This window comes from Centroberyx gerrardi, chromosome 4 (assembly GCF_048128805.1).
Source record: "Centroberyx gerrardi isolate f3 chromosome 4, fCenGer3.hap1.cur.20231027, whole genome shotgun sequence".
Taxonomy (NCBI): Eukaryota; Metazoa; Chordata; class Actinopteri; order Beryciformes; family Berycidae; genus Centroberyx; species Centroberyx gerrardi.
In genome coordinates this window covers 22,340,758-22,365,393 of record NC_136000.1, presented here as the reverse complement: position 1 = coordinate 22,365,393, position 24,636 = coordinate 22,340,758, and the positions used below count along the sequence as shown (strand labels likewise).

Sequence of the window (24,636 nt, the reverse complement as noted above, 5' to 3'; positions counted from 1 at the left end):
ATTTGCTTTTGATCTCAGCGCACTTAGGGAAGCACTGAAATGTTACGCTTAAGACATCCTAACAATATTTGGGTAACACTTTACAATAAAGGTCACAAATAAACATGAATTAATACATGAACTAATGTATGAATCGACGTGAATTAATGCATGACTTAATGAACTATCACGGAATTCATGAAGCTCGACACCGCCAAATGAATGAGTCATACCTTGGTCACCATTAGTTACTGGTGGTGATTTAATGCCTTTGTACATAATGATTTGGCATTAATTAATGGTGTCAACAAACAGATGTAATTAATATATGGATTAAATAGGGGGATGAAATGGGCTATAAATCAGCCAACAGTGGCATATCATTCCCCTCTTCGATCCTCTTCAGGCTCAATGAGGTCGGTGCCAGCTGCAGGTCGCTGCCTGCACAGATCCACTCTGCAGCTACAGCACAACACAAGCTCTCTGCAGGTTGTGTGTGTCTGTAAATGTGGCTGTGCAGCTTACTTACATGCTACAGTATGATACACAACTCTGGGCTGATACACAAACATATGCCTGATGATCGACTCACACACAGTTCATGGTGAGTTAACTGTTTTGTGCCCCCTCAAGTAAAGTCATGCAATGATACAAAATTTGGTAATGATTAGCAAATTAATCATTGATTGGGGGTAAGCATTCACTGACCATGAATTCACTATTACTACAAAGTGAGTTAACCAAGGTTTGACTTGTTCATTTGTCAGTGTTGAGCTTCGCAAATTCCTGATAGTTCATTAATTCATTTATGCATTAATCCATGCTGATTCATGCATTAGTTAATGTATTAATTCATGTTTATTTGTCTACCATTATTAAGAAGTGTTACCATTTTGACTACTATATTATGGTCATGGTCTTAATTAGCATCTACTAAGCATAAGAGAGATTATCCTTCAACCAGAGGACCAGGTTGAAGCCCGCCCCCCCTGCTGAAGTGTCCTTGAGCAAGACACTGAGTCCCTACCAGCTGCAGGGCTGCTGCTCTGTAGCTCAGCCTGACCTCTGACCTCCTTATGGAGGAGGGGCAAGAGAAAAGAGAATTTCCCTACAGGAATCAACAAAGTATTACGTTCACATTAAACATTAAAGCAGGATTGCCCCCGTAGCAGCGCATTAGGTGCCTATACTTCTGTAGAGTAAGTGCCCATATCCCTTAGCAGCACTCGAGCAGAGAAAATTTGCCCCATATATCTGATTAGCTACCATCCAGTAATTAAACACATAAAATGAAGTTCCAAGCTTAAGCACAATAACAGCCCGGAGGCCCCATGGCACACATCTAATTATCGTGAATCATTCTTTACCTATGGCCATGTAGTCCTCGGGGTCTCCAGGCAGCAGAGTGGCCAGCGGGCCGGCGTACAGCAGCAGCCCGTCATCTTCCTCCGTCATAAACTCCACTGAAAGATGGCTATCAAAGCATGGCCTTATGGGGGGAAACCAGGCATAGCCGTTGCCAAGGAAACTAAGTCTCGTCTGCTGACACTCGGGACCATCAAGCTGCGGGGGGCACTGGCACCTGTAGCACAGCGGAGTAAAAAACATTAAATGATAAAAAATGTTTCTTAATGGGAAAACATGGTCTGTTATATGGCTTCTTGACCCATAAAAATTGTATTTGTAATGACCAATTTGACAAATAAAAAGTAGGGGGCGAAGAAAAAGCTGAAATCAAAATAACAAATGCTGGGAAAAAACAATTAATGTTTTTTTTCTGCTCTTAGAAATCTTCACAATGTCCTATCTCTGGATCGTTGTGTGGTGATTTTTCCCTGGTGGACGTGACAGTCCTATTGATTCACAGCGGCGGGGGCTTTGACTTGCCAGAGACTCCAACACACTGGCTGTCAACAGTCAGCAATGAACAAATGCTGGGTAAACTGAGTCGGGGGTGCCGAGCTTTAATCTATACACTGATCTTTTGCATTAGCCATGAAGCTCTGAATATTCAATTCTACATTAAATCAATTAACTATGAACACAGCATTACTCTGCTCTATTCTTTATCTACCACAGCTGAGGGCTGAGCCCTCTGGAGACGGCTCCTGCTTGGCACATCACATCTCCTTTGTTGGAAGATAATTAATTCCATTTCTCTTACTTTTCTTCGCACCATACCACTGCTGATTTCTTGGTCTCTTTCTCTCTTATTCTGTCTGTCTGTCTGTCTCTCTCTCTCTTAAAAGGTATTATGAAGGGGTAAGGCATTTCTGTGCGATTGCCTCTTCTTGTTCTTATCTACTTTGATGAGAGACTGTTAAGGATCGCTGCTCTTGCAGAAGTATTAACTAGAACAAAATGAGTGGTTTCATGCCTCTGCTGAGTGGATTTGTGTGTACAATGGGTAAGTAAATGGTAAATATTGATAGTAAAAAAAAAGAACAAAACATCATATATCAAGAAAGCGATACATGCCGTGATGAAAACCCTTTCAATCACTGAGATGAAGGGGATGGAGGGGACCGGCTGATCTCATCCCGTCCCCTCCGCTGCATGAGGCATGTGAGACGCGCTGGCTTTGCTGATAATGTCAAAGCCATCTATTTTCATGCAGTGTCTGAGGAAAGCTCTGTGTACTGAGACTGTTAGGGGCTGTTTCTCCCCAGCGCTGTTTATTCTGCAGAGGGACTACACATGTCAGGAATACTGATCCATACACAGCGAAGGGACGGCTTAGGCGGAGTGTAGCCTTATGCATACATATGCACACACGGAGCACAGCACCTCGCTCTTTCACTGCTCTTTCATGTGACTCATGAGAGCAATGTCAATCCAAATCGAGCGGTGCAGGGCATGTTTTTCTCACTTCTGACTGACAATATCTGTGATGGCCTGTTCAGCTCTTTCTGCAGAAGATAGAACCAAAAATTGGATTCTTTATGCTTGTACTGCATTCACATGAGGGTCCATATAGCACATATGGGGAGATATTCTTCTTATGGTACAACACAAGGGCTTCTCTCAACAGCCTGCAGATCAACTGCAGCAGAGACAATATAGGAAGAAAAAAAGACTTCTGGAGATCTTCCCTCTCAGAGACGATGCCTTGAACAAAGTCGCATGTTCATGTAAATGGTATTAAATGAGATTTTGAGAAGTGGTGAGCATGGAGGATGGCAGGAGTTGTACTAATCCCACTGCCCTATATTTATTTAATCTGGGCATTAATATGTGCTTGAAATTAACTGCATACTGTTTCTTCTGCGAGAGCCTCCCTTGTGTTCCTATATACATTAGGTGAAGGCCTTTATATTGATTTGTGACACTGAGTCAATATTCAGGCTTAACACTCAAGGTCCTGCCTAATGGTCTTGATTCAAAGGTTATAGCAATTATTTATTGTAGATTCCTCACTCAATAAACAGCATGATAGAAAAGTAAAAAATTGATATTACAGTCAAGAATCCACTGTGTTATGAACCTCAATTCGAGGAATTTTTCTAAGCATTACCTAGATCGATATGAATTTCTATCCCTTCAACCTACTTCAGCCTTCAGAATGACCTGCGCATGCATGTACATCCTCTCCATGGCAAACAGACCAAAGCCTTTTGAAAGCACACACATCCTGCTCCTGTCTATTCAGCTGACAACAAATCACAGCGGTTCAGGCAAGTCAGGTCAAGTTACAGGTGAAGGAGATGTGACTCCTCATGCGGGGAGCTGTTAGGAATTCTGCGCTCCTTTCCCGAGATGTCACTCCTGAGAGTCTAACAGGAGCAGACACGAGACCGCAGCACCTCAGGAAAGTCCTGGCTCTGTTGACCTATGCTTTTTGAGGCTTCCTCCAACTGTAGCCCTCCCAGACAATAACCACCTCTCTCCCTACTCGCTGCAGGCGTGCCTCTCACCTGTAGCCATTGTGGGCGTCGACGCAGGTCCCCCCATGCAGGCAGGGGTTGCTGGGGTAGGAGGAGCAGGGCTGGTGGGTCATTTCCCTGGCGGCGCAGCCACACACCGCCGAGGACGTCACCTTGACTGAGACCAAGGATAGACTTCCCGAGTCGACCAGGGTGGGCGAGTCACTGATGCTCAAGTGCGTGGAGCAGCCACCCGCTGCCTTGCAGTCTGCATACATACACTCATCCACCTGCACCTGACTCACATTCACACGCAGCATTGACTGCAGCTGCAGAGAGTGAGAGAAGGGAAGAGGGACGTCAGGGATTTGTCTTGGTGACATTGGTTCAGAGACATGTTGACTGACAGGGTTATCCAGCAGACACTAACATACATGGTGGAAGGACAACAGGGTTTCACATACAATGCAAAGGAACAATGCAAGGCATACTATACATATTACCCTACATAGTTGCTTTCAATTAGAGCTGAACAATTAATCAAAAAAAAAATCCAAATCATAATATGAACTTGAGCAATTTCCAAATCGCAGAGACTGCAATTAATTGCTTAAGAGAGAGGAGCGTGCAAAATGGATTCCTAAACAAGGTGTTTCAGTGCACCGGGTAATCTTTGGTCCATGAATCAAGCACAATATTTTTTTTAACGGGATCACTTTTCTTTAAACTATTTTAAAGTTCTAAAAAATGTATGACAAGAAAAACTTGTGATGATATAAATCACAGTTTAAATCGCAATTCAATTTTTTTGTCAACATCTTTCAGCCCTACATTCAATAACTGCGTGTTTTAAAGTAGAATGGCACACAGTTAGCTATGACAGAGGAAGGAAAAAATGATATAGAAAAATGAGTTATTTAAGTTAAAGGGTTAAAAGACTCAAAAAGTGGAAGAGAGGCAGTATGTGGGAGTGAGGAAAGGAGAGATAGACAAGAGATTGAGGGGAGAGACAGAGAGACATGACAGGGCCATGGTATTAAACAGGCAGAGACCTGGTGGGAAAATAAAAGGGCAGATAAAAGCCCCGTTATCTCTCCCCCTCAAGCTCCTCAGTGTATCACTTGATGTATGAGCACTGATCTCTATCTATAAGACGAGTTGCTATATGCTACCTTCTTTTTATGTGCGGCGAGGACACCGTGCAGTTTCTCTGGGCGCAGGTAGCCGCTGTCGGTTAGCACAGAGAAGTGGATGTCCAGGGTCTTCTCCCCTCTGTCTGCGATGCTGAAAATGTTGATGCTCCCCGGCCTGACAGAGAGGGATTCAGACAGGAAGTCCCAGAACGTCTCCAGCCGACTCTTCCCCTCGACATGGGAGTCGATAAATTCTCTAGCTGTGATGCCTTCAGTAGACAAAAAGAGAGAAGGGGTTCAGGCAATAAGAGCTACTGAACTGTCAATGACAGCTAAAGAGTTGATCAAAGTCCACCGCGTTCCCGATTCCATTAGCAGCCTAACATCTCCTCTCATTGATCCATATCCTCGCCGAGCCTCACTGACTCCATCCATAAGCCGAAACAGCCGTGATGCATTCAAATAAAATCCATCTTTTATTTCCCTTCTGAAACATATTTCTTGTCTCATGCATGAAATATTTTCATGACCCCGCCATCAATCAGATTTGTGATGCCACCTTCCAATAATATCGGGTGAATGGAGGAAGTCATCTTTAATCTCCAAAAATGATAATGACTTGGAGTCACAGGCATCCATAATAGCCTTCAACTCTATTCGCAGAATGGCTTTTTAAATGTCAAGGACTTTACCTGACACTTCCAAACTGACCTTTACAACTACGAATTGCCCCGAGAGACTGATAGAAAAATGAGGACCCTAACATAAACTTCAGAGTTTTGAAGAAGAATAAGGAAACCATTACCCACATGCAGCATGAATGGTCGCTTTAGAATGCTTAGAAACACTGAATAATGCAAGTATAAAAAGTTCTCATGACAGCCTATTATTTCAGCGTTAACTGGGTTGACAACCTGATAATCATCCAATGAAAAGTATCAATTTATTCATGCTTATGGCAGATGCTGTCTTTTCAATATTAGCCTCATAAAGGCAGAGTCACCATAACAACCAACAGTAGCGACAGCAAGAGAAAGCATGCTCATTGTGGACGGGAAGATGAGCGAGACAGGAAATCAAAGGGAAAAACTAATTGCTAATAAACTAATATATTCAATGTTTTTTCAGACTCAGCCATAGAGATCATCGTGAGAGATCTTACAGGTCAAACTCAGATATAATGCATCACTAAGCATCACAACACAAGTCCAACTGCTGAACCCCTGACATTGTTTATTGTTTATTCCATCAGGTGTGTTACGGTTACTGGTAGCAGTACCAGTCAAACGCAGGGAGGCTGACGACAGGATGGCCTTTTCCTCCAGCTCTCTGACATGAACTCTGACCCCTGACATCACGTCTGGCCACACTCCATCTGACACCCCCACCCGCAACCAGTAGCTGCCTGCGGGGGTGTTCTGCCGGATGGTCAGCACTCCTGAGCTCTGGTTCAGACTGAAGTATCTGTGAAGAGGAGAGAAGAGGGCTGCTTCAGTGGAGGATGAGTGACAGATGGTCGATGGACGAGGACAGAATTGGTCAGAGGCACCTGGGCTTACTCCCACAGGGAGTGAATGCAAATTAATTTTGAAAAAAAAACCCAAAGAAATGGAAAAAGAGAAAAGGCCAAGATGAAAAAAGGCAAATTCTTTGGCTCCAAAAGCTCCTAAAAGAGCTCGATAGTTGTCATAGTAACTGTCAGAATTTGTTATATGAATAAAACAAATATGCAATTGGTATTTCTAATCTGATCTTGAGGGTGTGAATACTGAATAGCTGCACAAGGTCCCTGACAGAGCCAAGCTGTGCTACTATGGCTGTTTCATCTAGGAACATTATACAAGCATACTGAGATTGCTTAGTTTGTTTGAATCTGATTGCATTTTCCAGAGCAGCAATCACTGTTGACTGCTGTGATTAAAGTCCCCTTGGAAAGTGTTCCTTATATTAGAGGCCAGGGAATTAGATCTAAGATTAGGAGAAGTACCTGTTAGGCATGTCTCTAAAGGAGCGATATTGAAAAAGCTGGTTCAGGGCCTTGTTGGAGAAATGAGGCCTGAACACTTTGAAACACTTTGAGTTCACATTTTATTTAGCAAACTCAGCATTGTTGGCAGTTGTTCTGCTTGTATCGCTAGAAAGTCACTGTTTTAGCATTGTTGCCTGAAACTGGAAAAGTACAAGTTGATATTTACTGCACATTTGTAGCTACATTTCAGCAATGCATTAAGGAATACTAAGTGCATTTAAAAGAGAGAGTTCCTACTTGGCTGCGCTCGTCTCCAAGGTGTAGGTCTTGTTGTCCCAATCATCAGGATCTGGGGCATACACCTTCCCCAGTGCCGCAGTGGCCATCCTTCCTGTTCAAGGTAAACACGGGCACACACACACACACACGCACGCACACACACGCACGCACGCGCGCACGCACACACACAGACACAGCACACATTGATTCTGTCTGGACAGAATCTGCTGATGCCAACACTTATCTTTTCGTCCCTCTCTTCTCCTTATCTTGCATTCTTGTGTTCTGTTCTACTTATTATGCTCATAACTGTGGAGCCCCACTGCTGGAATGAATAGGCTCTCAGTGCTCCACTTCAGAAAGCGTGGAGCTTAAGGAAGTGGGGCTATCTCAGTATGGATTATGTTATTATCGACCTGCAGTGCCAGAGTACTGTAGCTGGGTAAACAATGGCAGCCTGGATGAGTCACGCCGCCCCTGTTTTCCACAATTACTAAAACTGCTGTGGAGCTGAGTACGCGATCAAAACACTAACAAGCCTACATACCTAACCAACTTACCCGGAGGATAAAAAAAATAAATAAATAAAAAAATCATGGTGCTGATCATAATGTGATGCTCAGATGAGCTTCAGGCATAGACGGGGTTGGCAGAGGAAGAATCTGCTGAGGGCTCGAGAGAGGATTTGACAACGACATTACCATAACAAAACACTGTTAGAATGAAGGAGGAAGAGCACAATTATGAATTCCAGACTATACTGAACAGGTATGGGAGTGAAAACTTCTCCCTACAGCTCTAGCCTCAGTCTCCCCCCTTCACTCAAGCTCTTCCTGCAGTACAAAACTCTGTAGTGAAAAATAAGTGGCAAGGAGAATGAAATGAGCAAGTGAGCAACTCACCCTTGCGGCTATGCACATACACATCCTTCTCCCCCGCCTGATGGGCATTATCATTCTGGTCCCCAATGGTGATAGTGAGCGTGTTTGTGGCTGTCATTGGTGGATGGCCGCTGTCAATCATTATCACTGGCAGGTGGAACTCCCTTTGCCTTTCCCTGTCAAATCTCCGCAGTGCCGTGAGCGTGGCAGAGCCATTCCCGTGATCCTGCAGGTGGAAGTCAGTGGAGTAAGGTAGGGGCAGGGCGAGGGAGAAAGGAGGCCCGTGCTCTGGGGAGTCTCTGTCCACAACGTGCAGCAGAGTTGAGGTATGGTTGAGCCACACCACCTGAGGGGCCGGGCTGTTCTCCCACAGCACAGGGGTGTAGGCTGCCTCCAGCTCTGGCCCGTTGTCATTCATGTCCAGCAGCGGCAACTGGACCGTGACACTGCCGGTCAGCGCCGGGGTACCCCGGTCGGTCGCCATGACGACCAGCTCATATCCTGCCACTGTCTCCCTGTCCAGCGGTCTGGCAACTGTGACCGCGCCAGCTCGGTTGACTGCAAAATGTCCATAGGGGTCGGACTCGGGAAAGATGCTGTACAAAATGTCCCCATTCAGGCCCGAGTCTGAGTCGCTGGCTGTCACCTGGATGATGCTGGTTCCTACAGGTACATCCTCAGGCAGAGGAGAGAGCAGGTGGGAGCTGGGGGTGAACACAGGGGCATTATCATTCTCATCCTCCACTAGAACCAGACAGTGGATGAGGCTGGAGTAGTCAGAGTCCTCCACCTTGACAGTGAGGTTAAACCGCTGCTCTCCTGGCTTCTCGTAGTCCAGCTTCTTCTTGAGTCTCAGAGTGCCGCTCTGCTCCACCCGGTGGCTGACCATGTAGAACCTTTGCTCCGGGTCTCCTGCCACCACGGTGAAGGCCAGCTGTCCGTAAGTGCCGGCGTCCGGGTCCACGGCACTCAGCTCCAGAACGGGAGCGTCCAGATTACTGCTCTCAGACACACGAGCGCCGCACCAGTCCTCTCTAAACTTTGGCACGTGATCGTTGATGTCTGTCACCACCACTGTGGCGGTCGCTGTGCCTGTCATGCCCCCGCCATCCCGGGCCTCCACTACCAGCCGGTGGCTCTCCGCAAACTCCCGGTCCAGGCCCTCGGCTGCCACGGATATTGTGCCGGTGCTGGAATCGATAGAGAAAAGGTTGACACTGTTTGCGTTGCGGGCATTCTCAGTAATCCGGTAGGTGAGGATGGCGTTCTGACCCACTGCCGCATCATCAAGGTCTACCGCTGTCATTTCCACAACAAACGTTCCGGGTGGGGAGTTCTCTGCCACGCTACTGTGGCAATTATCAGGTGCACAGGAGAAGGTGGGCGCGTTGTCATTGATGTCCCACACGTTGATAATAACGTCTGTGAAGCCGGTGAGTCCCTCGCCTTCCTCGTCCGTTGCCATGACAACAAAGCGCCAGACGGCACGCTCCTCGCGGTCCATGGTGCGCTGGGCATACATTTCCCCGGTGATGTCGTTGATCATGAAGTGGGACTCTGCCCCCTGGCCGTGAATAGAGTAGCGTATGGCCCCCTGGTCTGCATCTTTGTCTGGGTCAGTGGCTGTCACCTGGAGAGATAAAGACAGAGTCCTTCACAAAGTAGAGCAGAAATTCATTCACCCACCCACCCAAGTTATGAGAGGCTTCTCATCTCTTCTCAGCAGTCACCAGGGTTTTCCTTGCTTATGACATTCTTAGGCAGCCCATTTATGTGGTTTTTTTTTTCTTTTTTTCTGACTACCTAAATGAAATGGAACGAGTTCCACTAGGGCACTTTCGCTGCAAATGGCCTCTGAAAAGGTTCCAGCAGCCCTAGATTTGCTTCTGAATGTTGCTGAGAGTCCATCCCCAGACAAGATCCATCACAGTGGCAATATTACCTCCTGGCCCTGTAAGTAAGTGAAAACCCTGGCACACTTTAAAAGAAAGTACAATTCTGCAACTATTTAGGTTGAACTTATGATGGAGTAGTAACAAAGAAACAATTTTGTAACTGTATGGTCACTACAGATTAACAGTAACTAAACTGAATTACTGTGAACAACAGTTGAGAAGTGGCTGCTTTAAAAAGAACTCAGATCTCTAAATAGACAATAATTAATGAAAGACTGCAGCGTAAAACGTCTTATTAGCCACTCACATCTCACCCACTCACCTGCAGCACAAACACTGGTGACCCGTCCAGCTCCTCTGTGACTGAGCCATAGTACTCATTCATAGAGAACACGGGCGCCTCGTCGTTCTTATTAACCACGTTGACCACCACCGCGGCGTAGTCTTCCCACTTCCCGTCCGAGGCCAGGACCAGGAGTTTGAATCTCTTCTGCTGCTCATAGTCCAACGGCTGAGCAATAAAGATCGTGCCCACCTCCGGCTCTATGTCAAAAACACCGCCTGTGTTGCCAGACGTGATCTGGTAGCGCAGCTTGGCATTGGCCCCTGGGACAGGAATCAAGAAATGCATGATCGGAGATGTGAAGTTAGAGGCCTTTAATTCTGAAAACCAATTTTCCTTTTAGGGATAATAAAGTTACTGAAATCTAAAGTGAAACATGAGCGGACCAACATTTTGGGAGGGTAGAGGAATTTAAAGTAGGCTGCTAGCATCAGTATTCTAGCAATCCCACAATGCTGGCTACTTCAATAATGTCATTTTGGGAAGAGCCTTTCAGCCCAGTGATCTCCTGAATCTTTTAGTGGAATCCACATCATTGCTGGAGCGTTGTCCCTAGATTACACCTGCAACAACATGCTACCACAAGGGTATTAAACCTCACTTCTTCAAGGACCTGTGCCTTAGTGGGTTTTCATGTATCCCTTACTTGTTTTGATTACTTAATTAAATGGAAACTTTGTACCTTATCTTCCCAGCCTTAATCAGACACTAATTAAAGAAAGAGTGAAGAAAAAAAAGGAAAAGAGAGAGAGGGAGAGTGAACAGCAGCATAATGCACTCTGATAGTGCCCTCTGGGGAATGATTTTGAGGCCTGAGAGAGGGTGGGGGGATGTAGTCTAGCAAAGAGGAAGTCAATATCTGAACTTATCTAGTGTGTCTCCATGGAGACCGTCCAATCTGGTGGTTTAACATTGGAATAGATAAGATAATCTTCCTGGATTGTACAGTCTCCCCTTTCAATCAGTCTGTTGGGTTAAAGTAGCTACAATCCCATGTAAATACACTAATCTGTACTATTAACACAACCCTGGCTGACAAAGTGCTCCCTGCCTCCCTCCGGGATCTGACAGGCTTACAGCAGTCAAGCCCAGGGTGGAGTTTTTAAACAAGACAGATTGAGTTTAGCCTCTCAGGCACGAGCGCAACAGTATTGTAACTTTAATGTCGGGGGTTGGTGTTATTCCAAGGCTATTCATCATTAGCGCTGCAGCATGGCCTAAGCCGCACCCCCGCTCACCATAAATACTTGATTAACGGCCCCAAACATGCCCGATAAAGGGATCTTAGGCTACTGCTGTACGGAGGATGAGCAACTGCTTTATCACTCAAATCCCGCCCACCCACTGTGTGGGAGCGTGTCACTCTTTTTGGAGCATATGTGCGACGTGCAGCAGGCAATCAAAATGACTACTGCTAAATCTAGCACACTGCGCTCGGCACAGCATGATTTCAGCAGAGCTCAGTCCAGATTGGGGAGGCACTGCTCACAGGGTCACTCACAATACAGTGCTAGGAAATTGAAATGATTGACAAATATCGCTCCTGGAGGGAGAGCCTGGCAGATTACGGAATATAAAATCTGGAAACTTCCCTAAACTTTCAAAGCGGCTCATAAAAAGTTTTATATTGGTTCTGGCTGGCTAGCTTCCTTAACCTTTACTCCCAGGAAGCGGCATCAGAAGAATCTCCTTGGGATTTTGCCGTTCCCTCCCCCGCCTGCTGCCTCATCAAGCATACCTTCATCCTCGTCATTAGCGCTAACGGTGACAACAGCCAGGCCCACATCTGCATTCTCGTCAACGCCAACTTCATACAGGCGCTGAGCAAAGACCGGTTTGTTGTCGTTGACGTCGCTGATGAAAACCCGCACATACGCTGTGTCTGCAAGAATGACAGCAATGGCAGGAGATTAAATGACGCAGCTCACAAAAACACACACACACACACACACACACACACACACACACACATACTCATATTCTCTTTCCATCTGTTTATCAATCCTTCATTTCATTGTCACTGTTTAGTGGGAAGAGGCACTTAACCCGACGCAATGTGCCTCATTGACATGGAAATCAGACATAACATTATTCACAAAGATGTGCCGTAAATTACATAAATTATTCATTTTGGCAAGGGTTTATTGTTTTAGCAGGGGTAACTGTTTTCAGTGCAAAGAACAGCACTAATGGGGCTAAACCTCTTCAACAAGCTGCCTTTTCGCACAGAGTAGATAAAGAACCTCTCCACTGGGAAGGTTAAATATTTATAAGATGACAAGTGTTTATGTCTTATCTGTGCCCTCCTCATTACGCTGTTTATTTCTTTAGTTAGAAAGAGTAAATTATCTGCTCACACAACACACGGGTGACATGTTAATTTGGAGCTGCTGCAGCTAGAGATGATGGCGGAATGTGGCTCTATTTTCTCTGCTGCTTTTTACATTTTCCTCCTCTCTTGGTGTATCCCAGGGGTGACGCAGAGAGACAGGTAATGTTTGCAGAGGAGATGAGCCCTTCTGGATGTGGGAGATACGTAGCGCAAAACGCAGCTAAGGCTCATTGCAAATGCTAAGCAGCCCCGACATCCCTGGAGAGAAGGCTTTGCTGCTCCGAAACATCACCCTTTACCCCTAATACCTCCTTCACAAACATTTGCTAAGACCCACATCTGAATACAAACGTCTTATTACGTCACCCCGGATACAGACAGAGGTTTTAAGGCTGCCAAAATGTCACAAAGTGAACATGCTAAACAAACACAGGGCCATACTGGTTGAATATTGAACAATGAAAAAAAAAGAAGGCTTGTAAAGAATAAGAGAGCTCCAAGAAATCTCTGAGCTATTTTCACATGGAAGAGAGCAAGTCTGTCTGGTCATGGTAGCGGAATAAATCAAATTAAGATTCACTTTTCAAAGTCTGTCCCAGGGTGTAAATGAATGTAATGTAATGCCAGTGCAGTCTGTTTTAAACACAGCGCACAGAGGAAGAACTCCTTGGTTTCAGTATTGCCCTCTGGGCTTGGGAAAAGAACAATGCTGCTTTTTATGAATGAGACATTGCAACCAGGGTGGAGGTCACCTCAAAGTTAACTCCGACAACTCAAGAAGCGTCTCAGAATTTAACAACGAAAAGACTTCCATGTGAAAAAAAGAATAAGGCTAAAACAAAACTTAAGCAATTGCGATTGACTCATTCAAATATTTACAACTTTATGACTGAATAATAAGAGTTCTACCCCGTGGTCGGACCAAGCACTGAGCTTTCCATGGCCACTTCTTAATGAAATTAAGCAAAATGTAAATTCATGAAAGTTTCATGCTCTAATCTGATGTCATTATTATTATCCAGATCACTTCTAACCTGAGTTGGACTGCTTGTTCTTGCCGGGTCGAGCCGACTCCTGGCCATCCTCCGACTGAACCTCCAGCAAGTAGGAGCTGCGCGCCTCACGATCAAACACCGCTTCTGTATAGACCGTCCCGAGCTTTGGGTCTATACGGAACAGATGGTGGTCCCCACTGCTGTCACTCAGGAGAGAGTAAGTGATCTGTGGAGCACGGGGAAACTGGAAATTAAGTAGCAATCTTCTTTTTAACAATAACCTGCAGAAACAGCAGAAATTAAAGGCTTTGTGGCTGAAAATGTCAACAGGTCTCTACTGTATTCCTCAAGTCCGTCTTTTCTCCATGCAACCAAAATTCAGATCAATACAGTGTCCCACTGATACTGTCACAGTCAGTCACGCAGCTGCAATGGCACAGTTCCCAAAATCCCTTTGACAGCACTGAAACAAAAGCTTCCACACTGGAGGGATGGTGCTATGATGTGATGTTCCCTCTGACTTAAGATTGATGGTTTAGCAAGGGAATAGCAGTTTGCAGATGTGGTTGTAGTGATTTCAGGTTTTTGCAAATCTCTTAATTTTTCTACCTGTGCAACCTAACCTGAACACAAAAAAATAACACAAACCTCTCCATTCAGACCCAGGTCTTTGTCATGAGCAGACACCTGGAGAACCGAGGTCCCTATCTGGGCTCCCTCTGTCACTGAGGCCTCGTAGATGGAGGAGGTGAAAAATGGCACGTTGTCATTGACATCTTAGGGGAGAGAAGAGAGATGTATACTTTACCTAACACATATGTAGCAACTGATGATGTAATAATTGCCAGATAATGTAATAACTTGTGAAAATGTGATAAAATGTCCCCTCTAAATGAGTCTAAAATGTAACTAGAAAGCACTTGGTAAAGCACAAACCTCTGCAAACGCCGAACAATTTTCCAACTTGCAAAGCCGGAGCCTCCGTAATGGTTTATGTTTGTTTACCATTTGTCTTCTGGGTTTGATTTTCCAATAAGATAACATGTGAGTGCAATGCTGTTTACACAGCTGATCTGTGTCCGGGATCTGATTACCAGATGTCGAACCTTCCCAGCAGCACATGAACGCAGCATAACAGTTACAGCTTACAAACAATAATTGTCTAATGGCAGAAATCTCAGATCCAGATCAGCACCAAAATCTAATCAGTTGATCATAAGGCCAAGGGCTTTCTGTCCACCAAATTTCAGCCAAATCCGATTGTTGCTTTTTGAGATATCTTGCTAAACATTATTACATTAACTGGCAATTACATTACATTACATTATCTGGCAATTTAGTATATTAACACATTTTATTACATTTTCAATCCATTTAGAGGGCCATTTTATTACATTCTGACAAGTTATTACATCACCCGGCAGAATGAACGACAGTCTATTTAAAAAATACCATAAAAAAACACAAATTATAAAAGATACTAGCTACTTATGTAAGGTATAGTTGGTCAACATTTTTCCTATCAAAGAACAAACACTGGTAAATGTCAGTACAAATCATACCTGTAACGTTGACATAAACAGTGGTGAACGCCGCCAGAGGCACTGCGGCCACGTTCTGCGCCCGAACCCGCAGAGAGAAGAAGGGCGTGGTCTCGTAGTCCAGTGGCTCCGACACCAGGATGGACGCGGAGCCGTCTTCCCGGTTGGGGGAGAGGTAGAAACGCACTGGCATGTTGGTTTCTGGGACCATCCCATCCTCCAGGTTATAGGTCACCCTCGGGTCACCCAGCTGAGAGGTCGATTTGATAGTCTGAACAGGACGACAGGATAGGTTAGAAGTTTCCCAAAGGCCTAGATCTCAGGCTCTGTTAGAATTAGGATAGAGTGACGCAGAAGCTGGAGGCGCACACCCAAAAAACTTTAGGCGAGGTGCAAACTTTCTGAAAAATGCATCAAATGGAAAAAAAGGTGTGAGAAGTTGTACAATAGTGTGCACCTTCTCACACCTTTTTTTTGCCATTACAATTAGGCTAGACTCGTGCAAAAACACATGCACAGAGCAAACCGACCACCAGTTCTTAGTCCTTGCCCCCCACCCAAAAAAATCTCTGCAAGTGTGCCATCTGCTTTCCTCCAGTTTAAGCCCATGTGCTTGACTGGCTGCAAGCGAGCCGACTCAAGCCTTGTGATGGAATACGATCGACATTCACGACCCAGTCGACTCTCATCCTTCTGATTCTCTTTGATGGAGGTCAGGTAACATCTGTTCGTATGTGACAGCCTGAACCCCATAGAGAACAGGTCAGGTTGGTGCTTCGCTAGTCTGGAAGGAGCGCAGGCTATGTCAGATTCTGATCGAATGTATCTCGATGATTATCTGGAATGGACGTATAGGAGGATAACAGTCAAACCTATTGTCCGGGCCCTGGGACAACCTCTTATCTCTAAATGAGTCCCCCTTTTGAAGACCTTTATAGAAAAAGGATTTTCTTACTCCCCAGATTGACAGCCATATATTTTTCACTTCAAAGGAGACGTTTTGAATGGATTTAATTAGCCTGGAGTCATGAAACTTGCTCAGCACACGCAGTACAATGTCAGCATTCACTTAGAGCATCAAACCAAAAAAAGGTTTAAAGATTTCCAGCACACTGACAAGCTTTCAAAGGTGTATTTTGAGCACAAAAAGAACACACAGCGACTGAATGGCGCTCCGACTGCTCACTAAACCAGGAAACTAAGCAAAGAAACATTTAATTGATTGAATTACAGCAACACAAATGCCAAGTTAGAGTAATTAAAGCAGCATTACAACAATATTCACCCTAATCCATCAGTATCAAATCAAGTATTGATAAGGGTGTAACAACAAAAAATCTGCAATCAAAGTTGCAGACACACACACACACACACACACACACACTCTGCATACCACTATGGGTGTGTCCCTGGCGGTGTTTTCGGGGATGACCACGCTGTAGCTGTCCTGTTCCCATTGCGGAGGCTGGTTCTTCACATTGGTGATGGTGACCGCCAGCTCAACAGAAGTGCTCCGGTTCCCCCCATCCGTTGCTATTATGTCCCGCGTAATGTAGGTCCTCTGTAGTAAACAATGACAGTTAGGAAGTCGTTTAATTAGGCTACTGTAAGAAGAACAAAAGCAGCAGCATGAGCCTCGAAAAGGTTTATTAAGCTGTAATTCACACAGGCAGATTGCACAAAGGCTGGTCTAGTTTTGTTATTGTGCTACAACTGAACCGCTAGGAATTAAGGCAGGTAAATTTGATTGAGGAACTGTATCTCATCAAAGTAAACACTGCAGGGAAAGTAGAACATTTTCTTAAGAGGTGATTAGAACATTTATTATGTTTATCTATTGGAGGTGTAACGTTAACGATGCACTCAGTCAGAAAAGACAATCCCTCCTTTAAAGGGGCTTTTTTGCCACAGCGAATGTTTTTTTTTTTTTTATTCTAACCACTCACAATAAAAGATAATGCGAGTCATAATTATACCACTTTGTTAATGAAAAACTGCTCGCATCAGCATTCAATTGTTGAGAATTAAATTTTCACTCAAGTGCATTATTCTATCAATGCAAATCATGGCATAGCAACTCTATTATTGTGGTGCGCTGGCCATTTACAAAGAAACATCACTTAATTTAAGAATTCACATGTTCTATTCTTAGGACAATCCAATTAGTATTTGTGAGCAAGTGCAATTCTTTTCCGAAGCTGGAAACCGGAGAACAAAGATTCTAATCTGTGATGTCCGATGTTCACCCTGGAGCCGCTCCATTTACAATAAATGAATAACTGACTTTGTGGACTCATCCAACTAAGTTTTAAAAATTAAATTTGCAGTAATGCTGTCAGATCTGATCCATAAAATATCCATAAAATATTCTGGATGCGGTCACAGCCACCTTTTCCATCTTCTCCAATTAACTTTCTATAGAGCTGCACTGTACATTGACATCACATCTGGTAACTTGGGGCATAGGGACAGTTTTGAATGCTGTTGTTGGACGGCTTCCTCCTGAACCATCCACAAGACAAAGTGGAACTATGCTGCACCAACACAAGTATTGACGTGCAAATGTTAATCGCTGTGATGTATGGCTTCGACGCTTTGGCCTTAATGCTCGTTCACTGCAATCAGAAACTCTGATCAGAAAATCAAAACGCAACAACGTCTCAGACAAGTTGAGGCATTTAACATTTAACAAAGTGCTTTTATAGGCGTAGTTGGGGCCCAAAGACTGAGGGAAGATTGGGAAATGGCTCCTGAAACCATTCTGAAAAATGCAACAGCTTTGTTCAGCAAGGTTTTTGACTTAACAATTTAAATTTTGCATGAGGTCACTGACTAAATTGCCAGAGACGTCTGGAGCCACTGCAAGAAAAGGTATACTAAATAATACACAGCGCTATAGTGCTACTAGATTACCAGCCAAAGAAAATGTCTTTATTTGATTTGATTTGATTTGATTTCACTAAGCATGGGTCTGAGTGAAGGAAGAACATTGATAAGCTACAGAAAACTTAAATGTCTAAAACACACGTATGTATATACTGTATATGTAAAAACACTATGGAACATAATTTGCATAATGAGGTGTTAAATGACATAACTAACACTGACACAATTAATCACTTACATCAACTACATCACTTACAATAACCAGTGGAGAAAAAAGTCAACGGTGTTTAATAAATCTCACTTGAATTCCTCTATAAATCCTCTCAGTAGCACAGCAGAAATGTATGAAAACCCTGTTTTCAAGTCTCACATGTAAACATTAAAATGATTAATATAATTAACATGATTCACCTTTTGAAGAAACTTGTTTATTCTGTCGTGAAGGAATTTATCTTTGTGGTAGTTTAAGTCTATCCCCAAGCACTTGACTCAGTGTTTTGGCTGTGGAGAAGCTGTTAGCATTGAGGTGCTGCTGCAAGTCAAATCACATGCAGAACCTTCCACACAGTTTCCTTAATTATTCCACACAGTTTCCTTAATTATTCCAGTTAATAGCCTCAAAATATATGACTCATCGTAAGCTGTCACATGCTGTCAGTCTTTATATCAAAATCTCCAACCATAAATTTCACAGCAAAAAAGTAAATCATGGATCTTGGATGGACAAAGGAGTCTCAGTGTGCAATAAATTAGACAGGCTTCTTAAAAACCTGTGCCATCCATTTAAAAACATCAGATCTTTTTCATCAGAGATTCTCAAGCTATTCTGGGTTAGATGATATTTATGCATATTTAAAGGATAGTCATTAGAAACAGTGCAAAAAAAACTGAAGTGTTGTCATCGGATGTGACCACGGGAATCCCAAGATGTTTAGATCTATTTTTAATCATTTCTTCAGCCCAAATTAGAGTCTCCCTCCATCCTCCCTCTCTATAGTCTCTCCACATGCAGCACCTCTGGGAGTACGCATACCCGAGTTTGGGAATAGCAAGTGCAAGCGTTTTGACCAGGCTCACTCACCAACTCGGTTGACACACACCCGCAGGCCGACATGTGATATCGGCTGACTGGTTAGCAGACAACGGCCTTTGATCCTGCGTGCGCTGGCTGACAGAGAGCCTGTCGATAAGTGCTGACTGACCTGCGATATGGGCTGGTTAACGTAGACCCATCCGGTGACGGGGTTGACCCTCAGGTACTCGGGCTGCTCCACAGACATGGAGTAAGTGATGGCGGCGTTTGTGCCGAAGTCGTCATCGTGAGCCGCCACGCGCAGGAAACTGGTGCCGATCATGGTGTCTTCTCTCAGAAAGTCTGGAGGGGAGAGTAAAAGTGACACCATGCAGTCGATTTGCTGGTCAAAGAGTAGAAATGTATAAAGCTGAGGGTGACCTTGAAGAAATGTACACATTTTGTCAGGATAGTAAAAAAAGAAGGATGGTAAAGTCACAACGAAACAGCATTTTGAGAACATCTGGCTTCCTTAATTTGATGTATTTCATGTTGAAACAGGATGATGGGGCAAGACATATTCATTCAAAAGTGTAAACCAAGGGGATTTCAGTTAGGGAGAGAAAGGCAGTATTATTTGACAGGAAAAAAAAAATCTGTACTGTTTTGATGGGTGGAATTTACTACTACTACTAAATACTGGTGCAGCATGAGGTCACCATTAAAGATACACTGTTTTCCAGAAAGTAATTGGATTTTGATATCAAAAAAAGAAGAATTTTGTAAATTTGGGGGGCATTTATTGTTAAATAGGTGTATATTATGGTAGGGGAAATGAGCTAACAAGGTGAAAAAGTCATTTTTCATTTTGTTGTGACTTTACATTGGTTGATATGCAAAAGTAGTTCAGGCTAAAACCATAGTAATATTTTTAGTAAATTTTTTTTAATGATATTTTCTTATTTAAACTCACACTCATAGCGCAAATTCTCAAACTTGGGGCTGTTATCGTTCTGGTCCAGTATTTGGACGTTGAGCTGACAGATGCCGATGAGCGGCTCCTCCGCCCAGTCAGTGGCCGTTACTGTAATGGAATATTCTCTCTGACGCTCCCTGTCAAACCGCCTGGCTGTCACAATCACTCCTGTAAATACAACACAATAATCAGGCAATTCCCCAACCAACCAACCATACACGCATGCATGCATCCATATATCTATTCATCCATTCAGCGATTCTCCAATCTACCCATCCATCCATCCATCCATCCACAAACCAAGAAAAAACAATTAAACAAGCAGAAATGTATTCTGAGAAATGTCAAGCGTTTTCTTCAGGCGCAGTGATTTTCCTATTTAAATGTGTGTTTTACAGAACACAAGGATGAAATGAGTGCTAGAATAACATAATGCCTCTATGTGTTAAGTCTTCATTATGGAGTAAAACTGTTGGCCTATTAATCTTTCATTCATGATAAGCAATCACTGTGTGTACTGTAGCACCACACTGCCCTTGACCAGATTAAATGAAATGATGATTAATTGACAGGTATGTAAAGGTTAACTGGGCTGGTGCTTCATTCCAGCAGGAAGATAAAGATAATTGAAAATGTCCTTTTCTAATGGCTTTTTGGCATCGGGCTCATGCTGTTGAGAACATGAGAGCAGCAGTTTGAATTCTGTGAAAATTTCAGCTCATGCTAGTCCATCTGCCTCTTGTCCTCTCAGGATCATTTTAACAATTTCACTGCAATGGCCCTTACCACTGCACAGGTGTCAATTAAGCTCTATGGTGTAGCACAGTAAACTCTGAGGATCAAAGTCTAATTGAGACCTATTCTACCCCTGGCGGTTCGTAGCCACTCTACCTGTGTCTGGATGAACTCTGAAGGCGGGCATGGCGCTGTCTCTGTGCATTAAGCCATATTTGACTTTTCCATTCGCTCCCTCATCTGCATCCACAGCGTGCACTTGCAACACAAAAGTCCCCGTCGGCTGGTTCTCCAGCACCGAAGCCTGCTCACGGTACTGCAGACACTGAGGCAGACGCAGGGTTGGAGGAGGAGGAGGAGGAGGAGGAGGAGGAGGAGGAAGGGAGGAAGAGGTGGAGGGATTGAAGGGAGTAAAGTGAAGACACAATGAAGGAGAGAGGGGGAGGAGGTGGAGAGAAGACGGATAGGGAGCGATGAGGGGTGAGAAGGAGAGGGAAATGGAGACGGAGGAGGGTAGAAATCCAAGGTAGAGAACACACACAGGAGAACAGGAGCGAATAAGGGCATGTCAGAATATGTTACATTCACCGGAGTGCAAAGATCACAGGGAACTAATCAATTAGGAGGCCACTTCACATACCGCACAGTGGGTACATAAAACACAAGGCGTGAGCTATACATACTGCAGCCAGCTTCTACAGTATAGAAATGAAAGCACTTCAGCTGGTTTCCTATGAAAACCAAGCAATGCCCGGCTTTATCTCAGCCGGGTATTCAATCCATTTCCCCTGATGAACATACGCCCCAGATAGAGAGCTGTGTCCCTGGAGCCCTGCTGTTTCGTAATTACATATACATGCTAGCTACTCTCTCTGCAGAATGACCATGAGAGAGAACAACAACAGAGTGGAGGAGCCGACACAGATGAGAGAGAGAGAGAGAGAGAGAGAGAGAGAGAGACAGAGACAGAGGGAGATGGATGAGAGGATATAAGAGATAGAAAGAAGACTAAAGCAAGCGTTTAAGGGAGTGTGATGACAGAGGCAATATGGCCTGTAGGTAATTGTTCATAAAATCACATAATATCAAACATAAGGTCGTGTTAGCCCAGATGGTTCTGAGGCGTAACTTGATATTTAAACACATCAAGTTGCCAACACTTCCCGGCCACCCACAAGACCTCAGGAGTGACAGCTTGGCATGAATATATCTGAAGTTCAAGTCATTCCTAATTAAGGAGGAAGTTAATTAAACAGGTATGGTATATTGTGATGATATTGCACTTTTTTTCATAAATTAATTGAAATCCCTATGGAGCGCCTAAAGATAGAGTGGGTGTGCAGGCTAATCAGAACTCATGGGAAAACAGCGGAAAGAGAAAAGGGAGGCCAGGGAAATGAGATGGCCAGGGCAAAAAAAGGAAAGAGGGAGAGTTGGAGAGGGGGATGAGGAGGACAGAGTGATAGACAGATGAATAGCTGTCGTACACCGAGAGGATGAGCGAGCGAGAGAGACCAATGCCATGGCCGCAGGAGTGAGAAAAATGTAACATATTGTGAAAGCACATTTTCTGATTTGAGGCAAAACAACCAGCTGTCAGCTGTTAATTAGAGTGCTTTTTTGTGGTTTACATGTTGAACCACATGACAGTGACAACAGCAAAAAAAAACGCTGTATATTCACTAACAGGCTCGCCTCACCTTCTCAAATATGGGTTTGTTGTTGTTGACGTCATCGACTCCAACAATGACGTGGGCGGTGGAAGAGAGAGGGTGCGGCCCCCCGGACACGTTGTCGTCTGTGGCCGTCACATTCAGGACATACTCCAGGCCTTGGAGCTTGGGCAGGGGTGTGGAGCGCAGGCGAATCAGCCCTACAGACATCACAGGCCCAGTAAATTACATATCATTAAAGGGTCCCATCCAATTCAATGAGTAGTCCAATCCATTCATCAGTCATCAACACCGCTGTGGTTAGGGGGATGATTCCCGCTGTGGCCACCCATAGTAAGGTATGTGGTATCTTAAGGTAGTTTCACAGCAGACACACTGTATGTTGTTAGATTCCAGGAGTTGAGAGCAAGATAGGGAGCGGTGGAAATTTACCTCAAAAGTCCTCAAAGAGGTAAAAATCTGAAATGCAGACTAAATCCGAAAACCAATTTCACAGTGGTGATTTTCCTGAGTGATTTTGTCACATTTCTAATCTAATAATTGCATGCTCTCCTCTACAGACGCCCGTCCGGCTCAACCAGTTGAGCGAAAACATGAGTAGTAGGTGACTTGGGTTAGAAGTTAACCCGACTCAGCAGATGCCTATTACTTGCTGCTCTCTCCCCCTTTGTCTGTGTTCATGTAACAGTCGAGATAAAAGGTGGGATAAAAGGAGGCAGCATCTGAGTCAACATCTTTCCTGTCAACAGACATACAAAAACATCAGAGGTTGCAGGATGAGCAAGCAGCCTGTGATGTGGGGAAACCCATTGAAGTGAGAGCATGGGGAGTGTTTTTTTTTATATTCTCTTGTTGTGTTTCTATTCATCTCTTTCAATGCTCTTGATTAAAGACACCACAGCATGCTGATACACCCAGATGCGAGTGCCTGACTCTACTCTATTCCCATTTACTTGTGATCTCCGTTGCCCACGGAGGAGAGAAGGGCCTCAGCTCCTAATGACAATGCATGACACTAACTGCACTGCGCCACTACATTGAAATAAGTGAATGGTGCGATGTACACAGTGATTCTCCCGGCTTAAATGTCAACCTTGTTTACAAATGTGACACGAGCTGTAGCAGCTATTCAATGAGCCAGCACTTCATGCAAAGTGGGAAGCCACATCGTAGGTTTCCTGCACCCGAACAATATTACCCTTCGCATTTTCTTGCTCTGAAGATACACAAAAAGGCAGCAAAGGAACATAAGAGGACTACACAAAAGATAGAGGAGCTGGCAGAGTGCAGGCTGAAGATTGTGAGCTATGATAGAGCGGTTGTTGTGAAATTGAATTGAAAGGGTTGGTTGACAAATGTCACAGTGTCTGACAAATGTGCCACTGGTTTCGGATCAAAGGGTAAATAAAAAAGATAAACTGTGCAGTCACCAGAGCTCGGGAGCTCAGAAACAAGGAACATTCCTCTCTGTACCTGCCAAAAGAAAAAGCCCGCTGTGGAAAAATTCCCCAATAACGTCACTGTTTGTATTTATGACCCCAATAATAGAAACAGCGCCGCTCGTATTGAAATTACCGCTTTTAATATCAACTTTCAATATCTTTCCAGATTGACTTTGAAAGTAGAGGGCACTCACTGTGCACACACTGTATAGCGAGATTATATTAGAGAAAATGGAATGTGTGATTTGAGGGAAAGCCTGTCAATTAGAGTGAGAGCTGCAAATGTAAAGCCTGACTGGCAAATTAAAAAGTATCACCTTTCTGGCTGTCAATGACAAAATTGCCCTCTTCGTTGCCTGCTGTTATTGAGTAGATTATTCCGTCGCCATCTGGGTCTTTGGCCAGTACTGTGGCGACGAGGGTGTTGGGGCCCGCATCCTCCGAAACAAAGGTTCGATATCTGCAAAGAGGTGCGATAGACATCAGCGATAGAGACACACGCACACACGCATGTTCTCACACAAACACACAAGAGACGCATCATTCACACAGTTCAAAGCATCAGCAGGCTGATTAGACTTATGGTTGTGGCTTTTCCTTGTCACTATGATTTAACCCGGCCTCTTAGCTGGCCGGCCCAGAGACAAACGATAATGTCTACTGGGATGTTGAAGTCATTGAACAAATGGTCCTTCCGCATAC

At 44.3% G+C, this 24,636-nt stretch overlaps 1 protein-coding gene across 1 annotated transcript in view; it reads right to left on the bottom strand.

Moving 5' to 3' along the window:
- The window catches only part of LOC139912525 (neural-cadherin), a 72,157-nt gene that overhangs the window by 16,687 nt on the left and 30,834 nt on the right, over nt 1–24,636 (bottom strand). The window contains exons 7-23 of the mRNA XM_071900353.2: nt 24,252–24,394; nt 22,520–22,692; nt 20,976–21,144; nt 20,082–20,252; nt 19,299–19,471; nt 16,604–16,771; nt 15,232–15,481; nt 14,318–14,445; nt 13,709–13,895; nt 12,081–12,224; nt 10,322–10,605; nt 8,126–9,734; nt 7,242–7,335; nt 6,255–6,439; nt 5,015–5,244; nt 3,894–4,171; nt 1,347–1,561 (exon numbers count right to left, since the gene is read on the bottom strand). Of these exons, the coding sequence (XP_071756454.2) occupies nt 1,347–1,561; nt 3,894–4,171; nt 5,015–5,244; nt 6,255–6,439; nt 7,242–7,335; nt 8,126–9,734; nt 10,322–10,605; nt 12,081–12,224; nt 13,709–13,895; nt 14,318–14,445; nt 15,232–15,481; nt 16,604–16,771; nt 19,299–19,471; nt 20,082–20,252; nt 20,976–21,144; nt 22,520–22,692; nt 24,252–24,394 (4,601 nt within the window). The remainder of the gene's footprint in view (nt 1–1,346; nt 1,562–3,893; nt 4,172–5,014; nt 5,245–6,254; nt 6,440–7,241; nt 7,336–8,125; nt 9,735–10,321; nt 10,606–12,080; nt 12,225–13,708; nt 13,896–14,317; nt 14,446–15,231; nt 15,482–16,603; nt 16,772–19,298; nt 19,472–20,081; nt 20,253–20,975; nt 21,145–22,519; nt 22,693–24,251; nt 24,395–24,636) is intronic.